Source organism: Carettochelys insculpta, chromosome 11 (assembly GCF_033958435.1).
Source record: "Carettochelys insculpta isolate YL-2023 chromosome 11, ASM3395843v1, whole genome shotgun sequence".
Classification (NCBI taxonomy): Eukaryota; Metazoa; Chordata; order Testudines; family Carettochelyidae; genus Carettochelys; species Carettochelys insculpta.
Genome location: NC_134147.1, coordinates 43893464 through 43913204, shown reverse-complemented (window position 1 = coordinate 43913204; position 19741 = coordinate 43893464). Strand labels below are relative to the sequence as shown.

The 19741-nt window shown below is 43.5% G+C and overlaps 1 protein-coding gene across 26 annotated transcripts in view; it reads right to left on the bottom strand.

The window, feature by feature from the left end:
- The window catches only part of MAGI1 (membrane associated guanylate kinase, WW and PDZ domain containing 1), a 488573-nt gene that overhangs the window by 94777 nt on the left and 374055 nt on the right, over positions 1 to 19741 (bottom strand). For 24 of the 26 annotated variants that reach the window (XM_075006137.1, XM_075006140.1, XM_075006138.1 and 21 more), the window contains exons 4-6: positions 15010 to 15216; positions 6658 to 6868; positions 1378 to 1460 (exon numbers count right to left, since the gene is read on the bottom strand). In XM_075006137.1, coding sequence (XP_074862238.1) covers positions 1378 to 1460; positions 6658 to 6868; positions 15010 to 15216 — 501 coding nt within the window. The remainder of the gene's footprint in view (positions 1 to 1377; positions 1461 to 6657; positions 6869 to 15009; positions 15217 to 19741) is intronic. The other 2 variants (XM_075006139.1, XM_075006160.1) reach the window with 1 other exon arrangement.

Sequence of the window (19741 nt, the reverse complement as noted above, 5' to 3'; positions counted from 1 at the left end):
TGAAATCCCCCTGCTCCTGTACCCCACGTCCGCACAGCAGGGATCAGGGAGACGGACATACAGAACAGAGCTGCTAAAGTATGGTGAGTGACTAAGGTGAGCGCCCATATTAAGAGGCAGTGCACTGTTCCTGGGATTTCTCCAGCAGCCAGTTAGCTAGCTCTCTCACTCACACACACTATTGCCCATTCCCCATGTAGAACAACAGAGCAGGCCTGGTTTACCCTGCCTTTAAGAAACAGCGCATGGCATCTCTCAGAAACCTACCCAGCAGCAGCCAGCGCGCGCGCACGCACGCACGCACACACACACACTCTCTCTCTCTCTCACTCTAGCCTCCAGACCTGCCCTCTCTGCTTGAGGCCCCATCCCTTCTAGGTGCCTGGAGCTACTCCCTGATAGCTTACCAAAATTTGTTGGCCCACCTGCAAAAATTATTGCCCACCCCTGCACTAACACATAGGCACCTGACTCACCAACGGCTTGAGAGACAAGGTGATTGATTGTAATCCCTAAATTAGCTTTAGGATACTAATGTAGACACCATAAATGCTCATGGGTTTTATGGTGCCAGTTAAAATGCCTGTTTAGTGAGGCAAGGGGGCATGTGGGTGTGAGTATATGTGTTAAAGGGCCAAAATTTGTCTGCATATTTTCAGAAATATTTTCCTGACCCTTACTATTTTTGCAATTTTTTTGTGATGGACTTTGCATTTTGATGCCTTTTAAGGCAAGCTGAAGTGAGAAACCACCTCCTCCAGGTACACATTGGGATGCTTGATTTATTTATGTGCCTTCAAATTGGACATTGCTTGCATTTTCAATATCTCAAGGAATGCAAAATTACACTGGTGCAAAGTCAGTGATAAACTGTAATTTCAAACAGGATTTCTTTTTAGCAATTGTAGTGCTAACTAGACTGTCAGAATGTAACGCTCAAAGGTGAAGTGATACATTAACCTTTTACTTCTACCCAATTAAGGAACTAAAAACATCCTTTGGATCCAGAGCTTAAAGCAGTGGGCCATGCAGAGTATCATTTACTCTGCACCTTCACAGGAGTCCTAGCTAGCACATGCATTTGGAAATGTTGGTCTGATTCAGGAACAATGAAAAGTCAACTCCTTTCATGCAAACATGGATGCATCCTACTTCTGTGGTCACTTGGCACAAGATTGTCAGAAAATGGTGATGATTCCCCTTACATTTTTATAGTGGGTTTATAATAATCTCATCTTCATCCTGGGTATCACTGAGCACTCACTGGTCTTTGAAGTTTTCCAATCACAATACTGTTTTTGGGGGAAAAAAAAATCAATTTACCTAAACCAGAGCAAACACACAAAAAGTTCTAGTTCACTGTTAGCAATCTCTTACCATCATCTTCACATTCTTCTAGAGGCTTCTGCTGTTTGTTCAGGCACCGTGGGTCTAGCCAAGACGTTGTTTTAGTATTATGGCTGGAAACCAGAAATGGAAATATGATCTTTGTTAATAAACTGAGCTAAAGTACCAGTCAGTAAAATATGCGCCCCCTCTATTATTTAGCTGAGCTGAAAGTATATTTTTATTTTTGAAGCATATAACAACCATTTTATGTTTTACAAAACAGACTAGCAAGTAAGGAGACTTTCAGTATTGACAGGAAAAAAACAGCTGGGATTTTAAAAATAGTCTGAGAAGGGTAAGCAGTATTAGCCCACAACCTATCAAAAAACAAGCAGTCCTGTAGCACCTTAAAGACCAACAAATTCATTTATTAGTTAATGAGCTTTCTTGGGTAAGACCCACTTCTCATAAAAGCTCATTACCTAATAAATATATTTGTTAGTCTTTAAGATGCTACCAAACTGCTTGGTTTTTATTTTAAAAATAATCATCGCTGGAAATCAGAAATGTATGCGTTGAGGCACAAAACACTGGGTCTGTGGGCCCAGCATAGCTGGGAGTGGCAAACTTTCATTTACCACTTGGATCACACTTCAATATGGAGATTAACTTGTGGACAGTGGGAGCTGGTCATGGGTTACTGCCCCAGGAATGATTTCAATAATTTTTAAAAATTTTCATCTATTTTTTTTCTTTGAGATATATTCAGTTTTGACAGAAAACATCAATCAGAACAGATATTTCCAATACAAACGTTCATATTATCAGGGAAAAACCCTATCAAAATCTGCCAGGGAAATCTTGACCAGCTCAAAAGGCCAATTCAGTCTCGGGGATGAAAAGTATGTGTAAAACTCATTTAAATACCCTTTTTGGGGATGCTTTTCTCCTCATTTGGGTTTGTGTCTTGGGTCAAACTAGTCCTCGTGATTGATGCATTCTTCTGCATATTATCTAACCTGGCAAGACTAACCACTTCTAAAGCTGAAATCTAATTTATCTAGCTTAGCTTTGGGTTCTGCTTAATAGTTCTTAGTTCTCATGTCCTATCAATACTGTTCACTCCACATTCAAGGCTCTCAGAGAAGTTTACCAAACTTTAAGTAGGCCTCACAACACACCCTAGTAACAAAGAAATAACATAATAAGAACTATGTTCCATTTTGGACTAACAGCCAACCAGTAAACTCACTTTCAAGAGAAGACATTATGCCCGACTTCTTCTTGAAGCTCGGTGTTATAGTAAAAAAATCCTTGTTTTACCTGTTTCATTAGCCAATCTTCCCAGAGCTGAAGGAACACATTCAAATATTTTGTACAGTTTGGACAGTGTCTGTACAAACTCATTAGACATAGGTTGGATTTGTCAGGCTAGTACTTGGAATTCCCGCAAAGCAAGGAAAAATTTCAGTAACAAAGCAGAGGGGTTTTGCCAATATAGGGAATGTGGTTGGGATATGATTGTGTACAATATTTCCATATTTTTAGGACGTGCCAGTCATTCCCAATGACAGGAGAGCCTCAGAAGATCTGGTTAGCTTAAGCATACAAAAAATATCTGAGCCTCTTCTGCCTGATAAACTTGAAAGAACAAAAGCTTTGTGCTATTTGCCACATTCTCTGGTTTTGTTTGGACAGGGCATATTCTGCTCCCCACCCCTGCTAAAGCTGAAACCAGGGAGAAGTACAAAATCATTGGGTGGGGCTTGTTTTCTTTTTCTAAAGTTACACCGTAATGCAGTTGAATGGCAGGCAGTAACCGAGATCGTTATTATTGTTATAAACTGAATCACATCCATCCTCTCTCTTCTCCCTGCTTTGCGGCATAACTTGCAACAACATTAAAGAATCAAGTATGCATACAGCAGTAAGGATAAATACAAAAATAAGTTATAGAATCATAAGGCTGGAAGGGACCTGAAGAGGTCATCTAGTCCAGTCCCCTACTTCTAGCAGGATCAACCCTCACTAAGTCAACCCAGCCAGAACCTTCTCAAGCAAGGACTTAAAAACCTCGAGGGATGGAGAATCCACCACCTTTCTAGGCAACGCATTCCAATGTTTCACCACCCTCCTGCTGAAGTAGTTTTTCCTAATTTCTAACCTACACCCCTCCCTCTTTAACTTCAGACCACTGCTCCTTATTCTGCCATCTGACACCACTGAGAACAGTTGCTCACCCTCCTCTTTAGAGCTCCCCTTCAGGAAGTTGAAGGCTGCTATTAAATCACCCCTAGCTCTTGTCTTCTGTAAACTAAACAAGCCCAAATCCCTCAGCCTATCCTCATAGGTCTTGTGCTCCAGCCTCTTGATCATTTTTGTTGTCCTCCACTGAACCTGCTCCAGCACATCGACATCTTTTTTATACTGGGAGGCCCAAAACTGGACACAATACTCCAGATGTGGCCTCACCAGTTCCGAATACAGGGGAACAATCGCTCCTCCAGATCTGCTCAAAATGTTCCTCCTAATGCACCCTAATGTGCCGTTAGCCTTCTTGGCTACAAGGGCACACAGTTTATTCATATCCATCCTTTAATCCACCATAACCTCAAGCTCCCTTTCCTTCGTACTTCTGCTGAGCCAGTCGGTTCCCAGCCTATAACAATGCTTGGGATTCTTCCGCCCCAGGTGCAGGACTCTACACTTCTCCTTGTTGAACCACATCAGATTTCTTTTGGCTCAATCTTCCAATTTATCCAGGTCACTCTGGAGTCTCTCTCTACCCTGCAATGTATCTACCTCTCCACCTAGCTTGGTGTCACCCTCAAACTTGCTGAGGGTACAATCCAGTCCCTCATCCAGGTCATTACTAAAGATGTTGAACAACACTGGCCCCAGAACCGAGCCTTGCGGCACTCCGCTTCAAACTGAACACCATCCAGATCATCATGGACGTGTACCTGATTTTAGTAACACAGACATATTTTTCTTCCCTGATTTCTGTCAGAAAAGAGCTAACAAGTCTTCACAGACCATTTGGTAAGTCAGACCCTTAAGCTCATTAAAAGCCTATCTAAACACATAATAAATCACCTTGCCTCCACCAAGTGTGTCAGAGAATGAAGGTAGTGGCACAAAATCACCATGAAGAGCCAACTGAGGCCAGAGCACCATGTTCAGTATAATGAACACATCTATATTCAGATTAGAGTCCAAATAAGATATTACCAGTGCTTTTCTGGGGCCAGTACTCACCAATACTGAGTACCATCACCTTGGCAGCCCCAGCTGTGGGACTGGCTGGGGAAGAGGATGGGGGGAGCTGGTGGAATACCGGCTCCTTTTTTCTTAAACAAAAAAGCACTGGGTATTACTTCTGCTTCCCCAAATAATGGCCATTCTGGTATTTTTGGGAATGGCATGGGCTGCTTGACAGGCATGACCCCACTCTCACAAGCATCATCTTAAACACGCTGTGAATATGACCCCCAGCTGCACAAAGGATTCCGTTTTGAAGGGCGTGCCAGTCTGCCCCTGCCTGTGGTGTAACCTCCTCAATAATCTTCCCAATGAACATATGACAACAGCTTAAATTCTCGTCATGAGACATCACAGTCACTCTACCTGCAAATAATGCAGCATAACTTCTTTAAATCAAAGTCAATTTGGTGGTTATCTTACCCAGGGAAAGTAGCTGGGATTCTTAACATGTCAAAGCTGAGGTTCTGGTCCAAGTACTATATAGCAGGGTTTCCCAAACTTTATATAGTTGGGACCCAGTGTTTTTCAGTACCTTTCTTTGCAACCCAAAAATGTAAATGCATATGAAAAAAAGAATGAAAAGTGAATAAATTTTCAGTGTTTATTATTTATTCACAATAATAATAGTCCATAGCAATAATTTGTTTACTTTCTAAGGACCGGTATTTTTTTCCCCCAAGGACCGGGGTACTGGGATGTGGACCACACTTGGGAAACACTGCTATACAGGAAAAGCCAGCTTTGTCTCTGCATGCACTGTATTTGGTCTGTAGATAGAGGGCCTCATATTCCAGTTTCTACAGTGTATTTAACCTTCAGAACCAAAACTGCGATTCCTTGTCCTAGATGCTTAAAGCCAACTAAGGGATTGTTTTAGCATGTTTTAGTCTACAAATGCTACTTGAACTCTTCTGATGACTGACTAATTCTGACTGAGGAATCACTCATACAAGACAGTCATGTTTTAGCCCCTACTCTAGTATGAATATGTCTCTTTAAGTACAGTAAGTCCCTGCTTTACGTGTTTGACATACACGTTAATTGTACTAACGTGAATGTCAAAATCCCAGGCTCCAGCCACCCACTTCCCCAGCTGCAGGAAGTGGTTGGCTGGAGCCGGGGGTGGCATGGCTTCCTCGGTTTCCTGCAGCTGGGGGAAGCCCCTCAGCCCCACGGAGCCGGGAGCCAGTTGCAGCAGTGCCTGGTCAGCTTCCTGGCTCCCACAAGCAGGGGAGCTGGGAACCTGACCAGGTGCTGCTGCTCCTGGCTCCCAGCAGCTGAGCGGGGGCCTGGAAAGTGACCAGGCATTACTGCACTTTGCTCCCAGGGGCTCGGAGGAGGGGGGAGGGGATTCTTCCCCTGACTGATGTGAACTTTGAGTTACGCGGGAACGCAACCCCCATGTAACTCAGGGTTTTACCGTATAACTACAGACTATTTATGGCATGAAAAACCATCAGTATTAATACGACCTTAAAGGAGCTGACACTACAAAGCTGTCAAGCAAAAATTATCCACAGCGCTACGTCTTTCTGGCTTTTCAAAACACGGTCTGCCAAATTCTACTCTGAATTATACCCTGTGCAAGCCCACTGGAGCAAATCGGCTTACAATTTAGATCCTTCTCTTTAATGAGAAAAGCAGCGCGCTGAGTTGGCTCCCTAGTTCTGCTACTGAATGAGCATGGGTTTGGAGGAATTCCCTGCCCCTGCCCCCCGCCACCATTCTGATGTATACAAGCAAGCACTGAAAGAGGGTTCTTAAGTGATTTCATCGCAAACTAGAAAACTGAGCAACATTTTTAGCTGCCTGGGGCTGTTGGAACCTAATATGGTCTGGATCTCTAACTCTGAAGTGTTCGGCTGCTGGATCCACTCAGGAAATGCACAAGTAGGAGTGCTTACAACACCGTTTTTCAACTAGTCAAGATCTTTCAGTTCTCAAAAGCAACTGTGAACCGTAAATACACATGGTTTATATGTACACTTGTAGGCAGAGGTTACACATGCACATACACATACACACACACACACACAAACACAGATAACAAAATAGGAGTTTTACTCTATAAAATAGACTTCTCCATTCTCGGTATAGGCCATCTCCCAGTTTTCAGGTAGAGGACCTAGGTTTTCCTCTGCAGAGGGAGGTAGGTACTGGGGTAGCTTCTGAGATGGTTCCGTGGTGGGAATGGCGGTGATGCTACTATTCACAGGCGGTGGTGCTGTTTCTCTTATACTATGTATATTGTGCTCGTCTTGGTCACCAGAATCTGCTGTGGAATCACAAAAAGGATTATTGGTAATCACATGGAATTATTTGTACAAACTTTCTCTTCCTTCTCCATTTGTTCGTGTCTACCCCTGCATTGGCGTGGGTTCTGAAGACTCACTAGACATTTTAAAGCACAGAATTTCAGAGACAGATAGTGGTTTCTCCCATAGTGATCCTCTCTCGAGCCCCAATTCTGCAAATGGAGCCTTGGGAAGTAACCGAGTTCAGGGGGGCTCTGAAAAGGTGCAGGGTACTCAGAAAGAAGAATTTGTGGGACGGGAGCTCAAGAGAGTAAGATTTCTTTTCAGTGAAGAACTGACTAGGAGATCTTCTACATTGCCTCAGGCACCTTGGAGCACAAGCGCCAGAGAAAATCAGTGACGTGCTGGCGTGCGTTCATATGAAACACTTTCATACCAAGCAATTAAAATAATTTATTTCAATGTTTCATAATGGAGTCATGAGATCCTGAAGTTAAGGGGCAGCTTGCAATGATCTGTTCTGCCCACGGTCATGGGGTTTTATAATGCAGTGCAGCTTCGTGAGCGCCTTCCATGTAAAATCCATAGTAATGCTATAGTCCCTCATGGGCAGGGAGAGAACAGAGGTCTTACTGGATCCCTGCAGAACCTAATCCACCCTCCAAAATGCTGACATTGGATGGTCTCTGCAACAACTCCTCATGTCCTTAACCCTTCGGAGCTGCTCCACACTAATGGGATTGCTGCTCCTAATTATAATATGGAGACAACAGGCGCCCACCTCCCCTCCAGCCGGGAGGTGCTCAATCCTCTGCTCGACCCCAGGCCTCGCCCTTCACTCCACCCCTTACCCCACAAGCTCCTGCCCTGGCTTCTTCTGCCCCAGCTCCTCCCCAACCCCTCGTTCAAATCCTCATCCACAAGCTCACCCCACCCCTGCTCTTTCCTTACCCTCCCAGAGCTTCCCGACATAGCAAATCAGCTGTTCGTAGCAAGCTGCCCCTGAACAACCGCTAGAAGAGCATGCAGAGGAGCTGGCCAGTAGGACCACCGGTGTGTGAGAGGCATGAGAGAGGGGAGCAGAGGAGGGAGCTAGGTGCTCTCCACCCAGTAGTTTTTCCCCAGTGGGTGCTTGGGCCCTAGAACACCCATGGAGTCAGCGCCTAGTTACATGGCTATATTAGGGCAGCCCAGTAGTGTAGGCTGGGCCTGTAGCCACAGAAGGGGTTCTCCCTGCAAGTGTACAAACACTGAGCAAGGCTACGGCTATACACAAGCAATACTGTGATCTAGCTGCAGCTATGCCACTCTCCTGGAGACACCTCCGGTTGTGACTGCCCTCACTCCAGTAATTCTGACCTCCCCTCCTGAGAGACAGTAGCTAGCTCACTGGAAGGATTGCTCTGTTATCTGAGCTGCATCTACAATGGCACAAGCATTTTCACAGCCCCGAGTGGTAGAGCTAACTGAGCCTAAAGCTTAGGTTTAGGTCAGACTTAAGTTAGCTATGTCAAGGGAACTCTTATGCCAGCATCTATGCCGGGGCCTTCAGGCAGCACAAGCTTTTTCATGCCCCAACGGCCATAGCTGCACTGAGATAATACGATAGTGTGGATCAGGCCTTTGCTCACAGATAATATAAACACTGCTGGGTCTTTGGGCTGGTTTACACTTGAAAATGAGACAGACCCAGCTGTGTCACACTCAGGGGTGTGGAAATCCTCCACACCTCTCAGCGATAAAGTTAAGCCAACCTACAACCCCAAGTCTAAAGCACTCGGTCAATGGGTGACCTATTTACTGTCTCTCAGTGAGCCGGCATGACGGTAGACTCCTCCCATCGATACAGTGAATGTTCACACCAGTGCTTCTCAACCTATTTACCACGGCAAGCTGCACATTCATCTCTTGCTGTTAGGGATGGGTCGCCAAGCGCCGTCACTGGGCTACTTGAGCGGCCCTCCTTCACCTCAGTTGGGCCACAGCAGCCAACTGGGCTTCGTCCTGCAGCACTAGCCACAATGTGTGCCCCTGACCCCTCCACCCCATGCCTCTAGCACATTTACCTGCTCGCCCCATTCCCTCCCAGCACTTTCAGAACATCACCAATCCCCTGATTCATGCTCCATCCCCCTCCTCCCACCTACATCCCAGAGCTGGAATGCTGTGACCAGCTGATTCATGGCTGTGCCAGCTCTGGGAGGGACTGGGAGGGTTGGAAATGGAGCACGAATCAGTGCTCCGAAAGGGCTGTGAGGGAGGCTGGAAGCTTGGGAAGTGTGGGACTCTGGTGCCCTGAGAAGTCAGAGGCATGGGGGTGTCGGGGGGGGGGGGGGGGGAGGAAGTAGGGCAGGAAACAGAGTACTTGCTCCATGGGTCACAAGTGAAGCCCACCACTGTTCTTTGTGCTACGTGAGCTGCACCAACAACATACATAATACATGTTTGGCCCTGAGGATGTCACCTGGCTGCAGCTGTTTATGGGTTAGGCCACAAACAGGCTGAGAACCACTGACTGGCACCGAAGCACTTAAACAGCATGGTCGCAGCCCTGAAGCTGTGCCAGTATAGGCTGCTAAGTGCAGAAATAGCTTAAGAAAGGGATAGCTTTGCTCCTCAAGACGGGGGAAATCCACGACAATCTTCCAAAACAAGGAACTATTGCCTGGGTAGACTCTTAGTCACAGTGGACCCCTGCCCACTGTTTCTGTGAACAGGAACTGTGCTGAACTAACACATTCTAAACCAGAAAAAAATGTATCAAGATTAGGTCAACACTCTCACTGTCTGCTTCGAGCATTAGCGCCTTTAAATATTTTCAAGCAGAGGTTAGCAAGAGTAAGAAACTAAAGTCTGACTCATCCACCAGGCAGATCATTACTGTAAACTTGCCAAAGCTTGAAAACCCAAGACTATGGCAGGTCCTCCACAGAGCAGGGGGAATATTAATATGGTTATCCCTGCCATGAAATACAGAAAGTCTTTTGACCTGGGTGGGTCAATGCTTTTCATTCCAGATTTTGTGCTCATTCAGAGGAGACAAAGGACTGAAGTCTGACCTCATGATGATGGATTATTTGTATCTTTCATTAATTCTCAGAACACTTGTCGGAAGGCATTGTAGTGAATATACACCTATCATAACTTTAAAAGACAAAACTGTGCATTGGTTTCACAGTTAACTCCTCTACTCATGGCCTGTTCCCATTCGAAAGGAGCTTAATGAGCTCTCAAAATGGCTTTTCCCAAAAACAGGTCCTGGAAAGGGGTGTGGGAGTTGCAAAGTCACGAGATGAGAGGCTGCATGTTGAGTCGTAGGGAGTTTTGCAAAGGAGGCGCAGAGCTGGAAGAAGGGTTCCAAACTGTGCGGGACTCACCTTCAAAAGAAACTCTGAGGGTGGTAATAAGCAAAGATGGAACAAGCCAACTGGACACAAACTTGAAAAAAAATCAGGGAACTTCCACCCAGGAGCAATAGAGAAGAAAGGGTGCCTGGTATAAAGAGGAGCCAGGAATATTAAAGGCACATCATGGGCTGGGAAAGAGACCCAAGGCTCAACAGGACCCTAAGGAAAAATCAGACGAGAGGATGTACCTTTGAGAAGCTACCTGGCTCACGTGCTGAGAAGTTGACCAAGGAGATGGCAGAGAACAAATGCTTTTCCCAAGCAGTGTCGTAGATTCTAAGATCTGGTCCATGTTCCAGACTTGAACTGGTGTAATCATGTCACTCTGGGGTGTGAAAAATCCACACCTCTGAATGATGTAGTTATAATTGACTGAACCCCCAAAATAGGCATTGCTATGTCAGTGGGAGAGCTTTTCCCAGCAACGTAGTTATTGCTTCTCGAGGAGGTGGATTAAGTTTGCTGTCAGGGGAACTTATCAGCAGAATATCTATTCTGACACGTTACAGTGGTGCGGCAGAGCCAAAGCTGTGTTTTAAGTGTAGAACTGTTCCTGGGCCTCAAGTGACCACTGTCACCATCCAGTCTAATCCCCTGCATAATAGGCCTTGTAATTCCTGTCCACTACAAGTAAACCTGAGGTAATCCAGGTGAGGCTCTGTCGGATGCCAAGCTTAATAGTTTGTCAGCTTTTGGGGGTCTTTTAGTTCTGTGTGGGTACAGCACCCAACACAAGGGGGTTATGGTCCATCACTGGGGCTCCTACATATTACTGAAACATACACAGTAGTAATTAATTGGGACTATAACTTGTTTTGTTAATCTGGTCAGACTTCCTTGTTTTTAATTAATCCTGTGTTTGGTGGTCTTAAACAGTTGATTTGGGGATATTTCATGCAAACCATGTCCATGCCCCTTCAATGGAGGATAACTAAGGGGAAAGAACACATGGGGCCTTCCCCTTTGTCTTGGGGCTCTTGATCACAAAGGGCAAAGATCTAAGGACTGGTCTACACTAGGGGATACAGTTGACCTAAGAAATAGAGCTCCAGCTGGGAGAGTAACACAGCAGGAGTCGATGTACCTTAGATAAACTTTTTCTGTCATCCCCGCAGTGGGAGGTTGATGGGAAAAACTCTCTCGTCAACTTCCCTTACTCCTCGCAACTGCCAAGACTGCCGACGGTTGAAGAGGATGCCCTCCACATTCGCTTTACACTGTCCTTACTAGACGTGCTAAATTGAACCTCAGAAGATCAATCCCTGCATAAAGGACACTCCTCCATAAAGCTTTCTGCTTCCAGGGTTGTAGTCTGCCCCAACACTATGGTTCCTGCTCATTTGCTCTAGTGCACGCATTGTATATTCTTTTCTAACACTAAAACATGGCCTCTCCTCCAAGAAGCTTATAGATAAAGGACAAGGAAATAACAGCTGGCAATTTCAACACAATGCATATACAGATGCACCGGAAATGACTAAGAGCCAGAGTGGAGGATGGGTTTGAAAGCATTTCTCCCCGGTGTAACTCCAGTGATTTCAGTGAATCATGATGGACACTGGCAAAAACTGGTTTCAGAAACCCACCCAGTAACATGGATGGAGAGATAACAGCCACAAAACCTCCTGTTGTGTGTGGCAATGCAAGAATTCTGATTATACCAACAGCCACTTTGTCTGGTTGCTCATAAAAGGGAAACAACGAAAAGCAAGTGCAGGAGCATTGACAGAATCTCAGGTAACTTCTGTGTTTCTGAAACAAGAGCAACTGTAAAAATCTTAGTTGACTTTTGTGTTTCTAATCTGTTACAGTAATGCTGCGGCTGCTGGCTCAGCTTTTAAATGCAAAACTCAGCTGACTAAAGATCAAAGAGTAGTCACAAGCATCTCTCCAGTGATTAGCACTTGCTGTCTCAGACAGAAAGTGGCACATCCATCTGCAAATGCCCATGTTTCAGCAGACCTGACAACCAGGTTTCCACACATGGAAAAGATCTTGCATTGGTAAACAGAATATGCTACATGGCAGGGAATTTGAATACTTCTGAAAATCTGGTCCCAAAGTGCTAATGCCGATGAAAGTTAGGTGCATAGCTTTTGAAAATCTCACCAGGAACATCTTCAAGCATCTAAGTAACTTTAAAAATCTGGCCCATAGGGCCAGATCTTCAGATGGTGGCAATCAACAGCCCAGCACTGTAATAACAGGACCTTGGACAACTGACACCAACTTTGAGTCTTGCCCATAGTTTGGAAAGAAACCAGGTGGTGGTATGGAACGTGAGCCAGGAGCTCCTGAGTTCTACTTATGGCCTTTTCTACAAGCTGCTACATAACCCCTTGCCAATCCTGGCCTGATTTTCAGAGCTGTGGAATGTTTGCAATGTGGAGGTCAACCACCTCTGAAATGAGGCAATTTACCTCTCTCTGCCTCCGGTTTCCTGGTTGTGAAAATGGGAATAACGCTGTCACTGCTTCCACTCCTTCTTGTAGCACTGGGAGGATTTACACTAGCACAGAGGTGACATAAAGCCTCACAAACATCATAAGGATGCTACGTGAAAGTTCACAGCTATCAAGCTACAGGACCATGGTTTACATCCTGGTTAATGGCCTGACCCAGTTCCTGGACCTCAGTGGAATTTGGACAAAGCCATTTAGTCTCTGGCTGTGAGCCTGCCAGAGCTCTTGGTCTCTGGGCCAGAGGGGCAACATCATAGTTTTATGATGTTTAAGGCCAGAAGAGACCATTGAATCATGTCATCTGACCTCCTGTATTTCACAACCCATCAAATTTCACCTGAATACCCATATGTTGAGCTCAGCAACTTAGTTAAATTAACAGATTTTTTCCCTTCTCAGGAGACTAAACTGTCATATGCCCCAGGCAGAGAACAGGAGACACCGGGGTGCTGGCAATGGCAGAGAATTGACAGTTCTCTTGGTGATCCTCACCCCAGGGTGCATAAGAAGGCAAAACAAAACCAAAATCTCTGAAAATCTGAGTGGGGGGCAAAATTTCTTCCTGACCCCAAATCTGGCAATCTGCTAGACCCTTAGCACATGAGCATGCCATCTGCCAGGCATCTCAGACATGGGATTGTCTGGGTCGACCCAGAACACTGGTCCACCCCAACCTTTATCACACCTCCACCTGTGGGTGATCTTTGATGCTACAGAAGAAGGCGGAAAAACACAAAAACACACATTGTATGGGAGTGAAAAAAATGTTTCTTCAAGACCCCTGCAGGCTGAAACGTGAGATTGGATTAATGAGAGAGAGAGAGAGAGACAGATCCACCTGAATCCTGTTGACAGGCATTGGGCTTTTTAGAAACTAAAACACGCGGCTTAATCCCACGGAGTTTGCTTTCCTTTCAGATCTAATTACCCCTTTGTGGGGCAGCCCCAGTCTACTGGGGGATGGACCACAGAGAACAGAACAAGGAGTAAACTCTACCAGAAGCCCCTCATTAGGAAAGAAATATATGGCCAGCAATTAAGGGGGGGAAAAAGTAGAGAGAAAGTGACAAGAGCACAATTTGTTTCAAATGTGACCAACTTGCTCCAAAGAGCCCTGGTTATAGTAGGTAGAAATGTCGGTGGTAATGAATACTTCCTTGATTTTTTTTACAGCCTGGCTGAAAACCAAGTACAAAGAGCAGAAGGAAAAGTCACAGGTGCAAGTATGGACCTATACAAATTGAGTTTGTAACACAACAGATGCCTACACATTGTTCAAACCACTTCAGGAAGACGAGAGCTTCAGATTTTCATTAAAACTGTTTGCAACAGCGATGCTTTCAAGTGTTCACAGGGAAAGGTTCAGAAGTTTACACTTTCTCCAATACAAATGAGACCTTTTTTTTTATGAAACTGCTTCAACCTCTCAAATAGCAAAATAATTCACATGATGTTTATATGGATGAATAATAATTTCTTTTAGTTTCCACTAGGTGCTGTCCAATTATTCTGAAGATAGACTTTGGTCAGGTGGGTTCCATCTAGTCTGGAATTGATAGAGTCATCTAGACCACTGAACTCAATGGTCACAACTTAAAAGAACATGTATGTGCCTCAAATGACAAACGTACACCATCCTGTGCTATAATAGAGAAATTCTCTATTACTCTGCACAGCCAGAAATATTTACTCCGAAATCCCAGCCATTTCCCATTTTAGAGGAATCTACAATTATGGAAGGCTGTAAAATAAAGTCACTACGTGAGTTCTGAAGAAAATACAAAACTCTTTTCTGTGCTATTTAATCAGATTCTAACCATGATTAACATACCAAAAAAGGCAAAGATACAATGAATATTCTTAGAATTCTCTAATTTATCTTCATTTCATGTGGCCTTCATACAGTCCACAGCATAATTCTACTTTTAACTATTAATGAAGAAATATTCTGTGTTAATCATAAGGCACGTTCCAGCAAAGTCATACTTTTTACTAATCATGAGGCTCATTCATTCAGAAATTGAGCTGTAGAGTATAGTGATAGATTAAGGGAGAAAAACAGAATCAAGGGTTATATAATTTTGTATGGAAAACAGATACACATCTGGGTTAAACTGTATTATTTTAAAACTATTCTGTGCATTAGGCAAAATGTGTTGTTGCTAGTAGGCATATTTCTAACCCAAATTACAATGTGTTTCAATCCAAAGCTGCAGCTTTGCAGGGCTCCTATGGAGACAGTAAACAATTCAACACATCCTGTAATATGGACAAGAATATTTTTTGTTTTACCTGTAAAGCTACTGTTCATTTCAGGGACATCATCTTCATCCTCATTCTCCGTGTGCACTATGCCCGCATTTTGCATATCATTATAAGACTTGGTTCGTTTTGGAGTCGACTGCGTGGAGTTGGATTGAAGGTTTTGCAAAGCATCAGTGGTAATCACTTTCCCACTGATGGGTTGGCTGGGAGGCTTGGGTGTTCCATAATAGTTACCTAGGCAATAGAAGCACATTTGCATGTTCACGATTGTAAGCAGGAAGATTTTATTATTATTGTTCTCATTCCATCAAAACCTCTTTTTCGCCCACAAAAGAGGGAAAAAAGGTTCTTGTTGCAAACTGTATTTCACTTCTGGAATGGACTAGAAAGATTTCTTTCCTTTTAATTTATTCATGTTGAATTTAAAAGTAGAAGCAAGGGTGGCATTGTTTAGGTGCACTGAGCGTATGAGGACTAAAACAAAGGCAGCAGTGGTGAATAGCAAAAACTTCATCTCGTTACATTTGAATTTCAATTAGTGGCCTTTTTATACATACGTACCGACACAATGCTTTGTCAGATTTAGAGTGAGCCCTGCAGAAAATAAAAAATTCATTACTGTTATCACTGCATAAGCGATGAAAAGCTGGGGATGGGGGGGGGGGGGGGGTTGCTTTATAACAGAAAAGTTCTTTTGGGCGGCTGTTGCGTTTTTGAAAAAGTAATTGCTCTCCGAAGGAAAAGTTTGTCAGAGGAAAACACCAAGTGGCAGCTGCTTTCTTCAAAGAGGAATTTCAACTGCTTGGGGCAGTTCAATACAAGTGAACTAGTCAAACCTGTAAAGCAAGACTTTTAGGGGGCAAATATCACCCTTGCCTTGGTTATAATCCACATGCAACTCCTGGGGGAATTCTGATCCTTTCAGTGAAATCCCAGATTCACATGATGTACAGATTCATTACAGCCAGTGTCTGCACAATGAAACATTTGAGCATTTCCATCCTACGTCACTTTGCGGTAGCATTTATGAAGCCCTGTCCTTTGGAGCCCGTTGTGCTGCACACACACAGCAGGCAGGCAGGCGATCCCATCCCAAAAACATATGCTAAGAAAACGTATAATATTCAGAATACAGTTTACATTGTTTGAGATGAGCAAACAAGACTATATTTAAAATCTTCATTAGCCATGTGAATTTCCACAATTACATCTTTCATTTCAGCTTTTGGCCATAGAAATGGACTTAAAATATTGTCCATTTAAATAGAGCCTTTTATTTTAAGGGATACCAAAACAGTTTCAAAAACATATTTTTAACAGTTCACCCTCAATATAAATATCCATGTTTATGTAAGCAGACATAAACCCTATAAACTTTGCTTAGATCAGCCATAATTCTTTTCAATATTCTACTCTGAAAGCACACAGATAAATTTGATTAGATTATACATACAGACAGCTAGATTACATATAAGGAAATAATGATTTGGCATAAAAGTTTCATCAGAATCCAGCTCTTGCTGATAAAACACCCCAACTAAGTATACACAAAAGCTATATACCACACCAAACCATCATATATTCCATATATATATTGCAAAGCAAATACATATAGTTGCCAATTGCACAATGCTTTGCACATATTTAAAATTCATATATGAGTTGTACATACATGCAGACAAAACTACTATATTCAGCGCTATAATGCAGTAATCCCTAGTTTTGGAACAGCACAAGTAATGCACAGATATAATTAACAAGACCTTGATACGCAAACAACATACAGTATGAATTTTAATTTATAAAACATAACATTTATCTGAGCTGGCATTTGAGTGGTTGAATTAATCTTCTCTCAAACTTCTACTCTAGTTCATCCCTAAAGCTGTATTTCCATTGGCTTTCGGGATAAATTAAGAGACGAAACACACCCCAATAGTCTGAGGGGTTGTGTGCAGGAAGGAGAGTGAAAAACCAAGCAACCATCTGTGGACCCTCTGAAGGTCATGGAGTAGATTGGGGCAATAGGTATGAGAAAGAGTCTAGCAGCGTTCCTGAAGGAGGAGAGAAAAGCTGGCTTCTGCTCTAAGCAAGTCCCAGTTTGCTTTCTTGGCTTTCCCCTGAGCAAAGATCTTACCCATCGGACTGCCGTCTTAAGATTCAAAATTCACCATTTCCAGAAAACAGGAAGACTCCCTTCTCCAAGCATTTAGAGGTGTAGAAATTCTACAACACCAATTCACAGAGATTCATTCGAGGTAAGCTTCATTCAAGTCTCTATAAAGGATTAAGGAGCCAACTCCAGAGAGAACAACAATGTTCAGAAACACCTTTCTGTTTTATTCTTCTCTTTGGAAACTTAAATGCACAGAGATGCATAATTTATAAGGAGAAGGAAATGACTTCCTCTCGAAAGAGCCCCTAATGGGGATGGTGAATCTTACAGCAGGTGCAGACTCTGCTAGAGAAATCATGTTTACATTCTACAAGCTGTATGAAAGAGGAGGAGGAATTTAAGAGAGAAAGGAGGAGGAACATAAAAGAGGTAGGAAGACAGATAATCTGTCTGACTCTATTTTGCACTTTTCCAGAGGTACAATATTACTGGGTTATTTCTTTGTTAAGCTCTGTGCATTTTACAAGGATACTAACAAGATATTACAAAGATCAAGGAGTGTATAAAATACTCGGATGGTACAAGCGCAGTTCTTAGGTGTGGCATTGAACACAGATACTTTGTCCAGCATTCATTTCAGTGATTTTATAAACTCTTACATCTTCCAATAAGTAACATACCCAGCTTTAGACAAAGGGCATAGAGGTAGGTAATTGCAGCTGGATTTTGATAATCTTAGTAAGTAGGTAACACAGATGGGCTGAAGAGTCTTTGGGGACTCTCTATTAAAATTCCACCACCGAATTCAAGAAAAGGCTAGGATAATTTCCCTGCCTCTGATGAAGTTACCTCTCTCATCTCTTCCAGTAATGATTTAGGGCAGATCTATATGAGACCTGAAAATTGATCCCAGATACACAATTGTGTAGCTGGAATTGATTTATCTAGGATTGACTTTCCTGGCTGTCCTCACTGAGGGAGGTCAACGGGAGAAAGTCTCCCATCAACCTCCCTTACTCTTCGCCATAATGAGGAGTACAGGGGTTGACTGTCAAGCCCTGATATTTTGATTTCCTGTGTCCCCATTGGGTGCGCAAAATCAAACACTGAAAGATTGACCCTGACCCTGTGGATCTCCCAGGAAGTGCAGATGCACCCTCAGACCAGCGGTTCTCAACCTGAGGCCAGATCAACACAGAACTGCAGCCCATGTGACAACCTCATGGCCATACAGTTCGTTAGAACCCCGCATGGATACATGTGCATCCCCGTGGATGCACATATTCATGGATATAAACTGGTAAATGCAGAGCAGCAGGCTCTCAGAAACCGCAGTGGCAACAGAAGCAGAAAATGCAGCTGCCACTGGCAGGAGCCAGTGTCCTGCAACAGCAACAAAGGGTCCTGTGGCACCTTATAGACTAACATAAGAGTTTTGAGCATGAGCTTTCGTGAGCACAGACTTACTTCATCAGTGTCCTGCAGTGCAGCTCCTCTGGCAGGGCTGTACTGCCCAGAGCCCTACCCTGGCCCTTCCATGCAGCTGTCTGTGTCTCCAGTCCAGGAGTGTATCGGTGAGCCTGGTGCCTGCTTCCATAGGTATAAATATGACCTGGTTGCATATGCACAGGTAAAAATATGGCCTGGATACAGCCACGTAACACACCCAACAACTGCCTTTGTGGCTCACTCTGGTAAACAGATTTGAGAACCACTGATTCAGAGAGTGATTATATAAACCATGAACATCAATGCTCCCTTGCTGAATAACAGAGGCAAAAATATCTCAAGCTGGGCAACTAAAATCTCTAGTTACTTTAAAAAAATACTGGCCAACATCTTCAAAATTATTTTTTGCTTTTGTACTATAGCACATTTCATAACAATTTATTTTTTTCCCCAAGGTGAAAATATTATCAAAATTCCCTAAAACATGTTTAGTTCCCCTCTTACTTCCAATTATCCCAACTGAACTCTGTGTAAGAGTACTCACTCTCTCATGACATTTCTGTTCAAGTTATATGTTTCAATGTGTGTGTTGTATTACATCAGAGTTACACATCTCTTTTGGAATTGGAAAGACAATCAGGCAGCAGCAGAGACCTCCTCCCACAAAAAAGAAGAAAGGAAATACAGTACCGCATCACATTCAATGTAAACTACTAAAAATAAAAGTAAAGCACCGTAAAGTTTCACAGCTGTATTAAGTTAATGTTCAGTTGTCAACTTTTGAAAGAACAATGTAACGTCTTGTTCAAAGGAACGAACATTTCAGAGTTACAGACAACCTTAATTTCTAAGGTGGCAGAGTCGCTATGGTTTGCATTTCAATGTGGCAATACATTTAAATGGCGCAACTTAAAATGGATGGTCATTCAATCCAGAACTGATTCTTCTGTGTTTCGCCAGAGCACCTTGAAGATAAAATGAACAAAAATCTCAATCTGTGGATATGCCATACCACAGCCTATGCCTCAGGACATCAAACGGAAACTACAAGAGGCAATGGAAATTTTCTCGTGTGGCTGAAAACTCATGTTGGGCACATTCAAATGAGTATATTTCTCTTTGCTGCTCGGTTCATTTGGAAGGTGCTGACACAGAGCACTAGGCCTTTGGAGCATATATGGGCCTGCTCCAGTG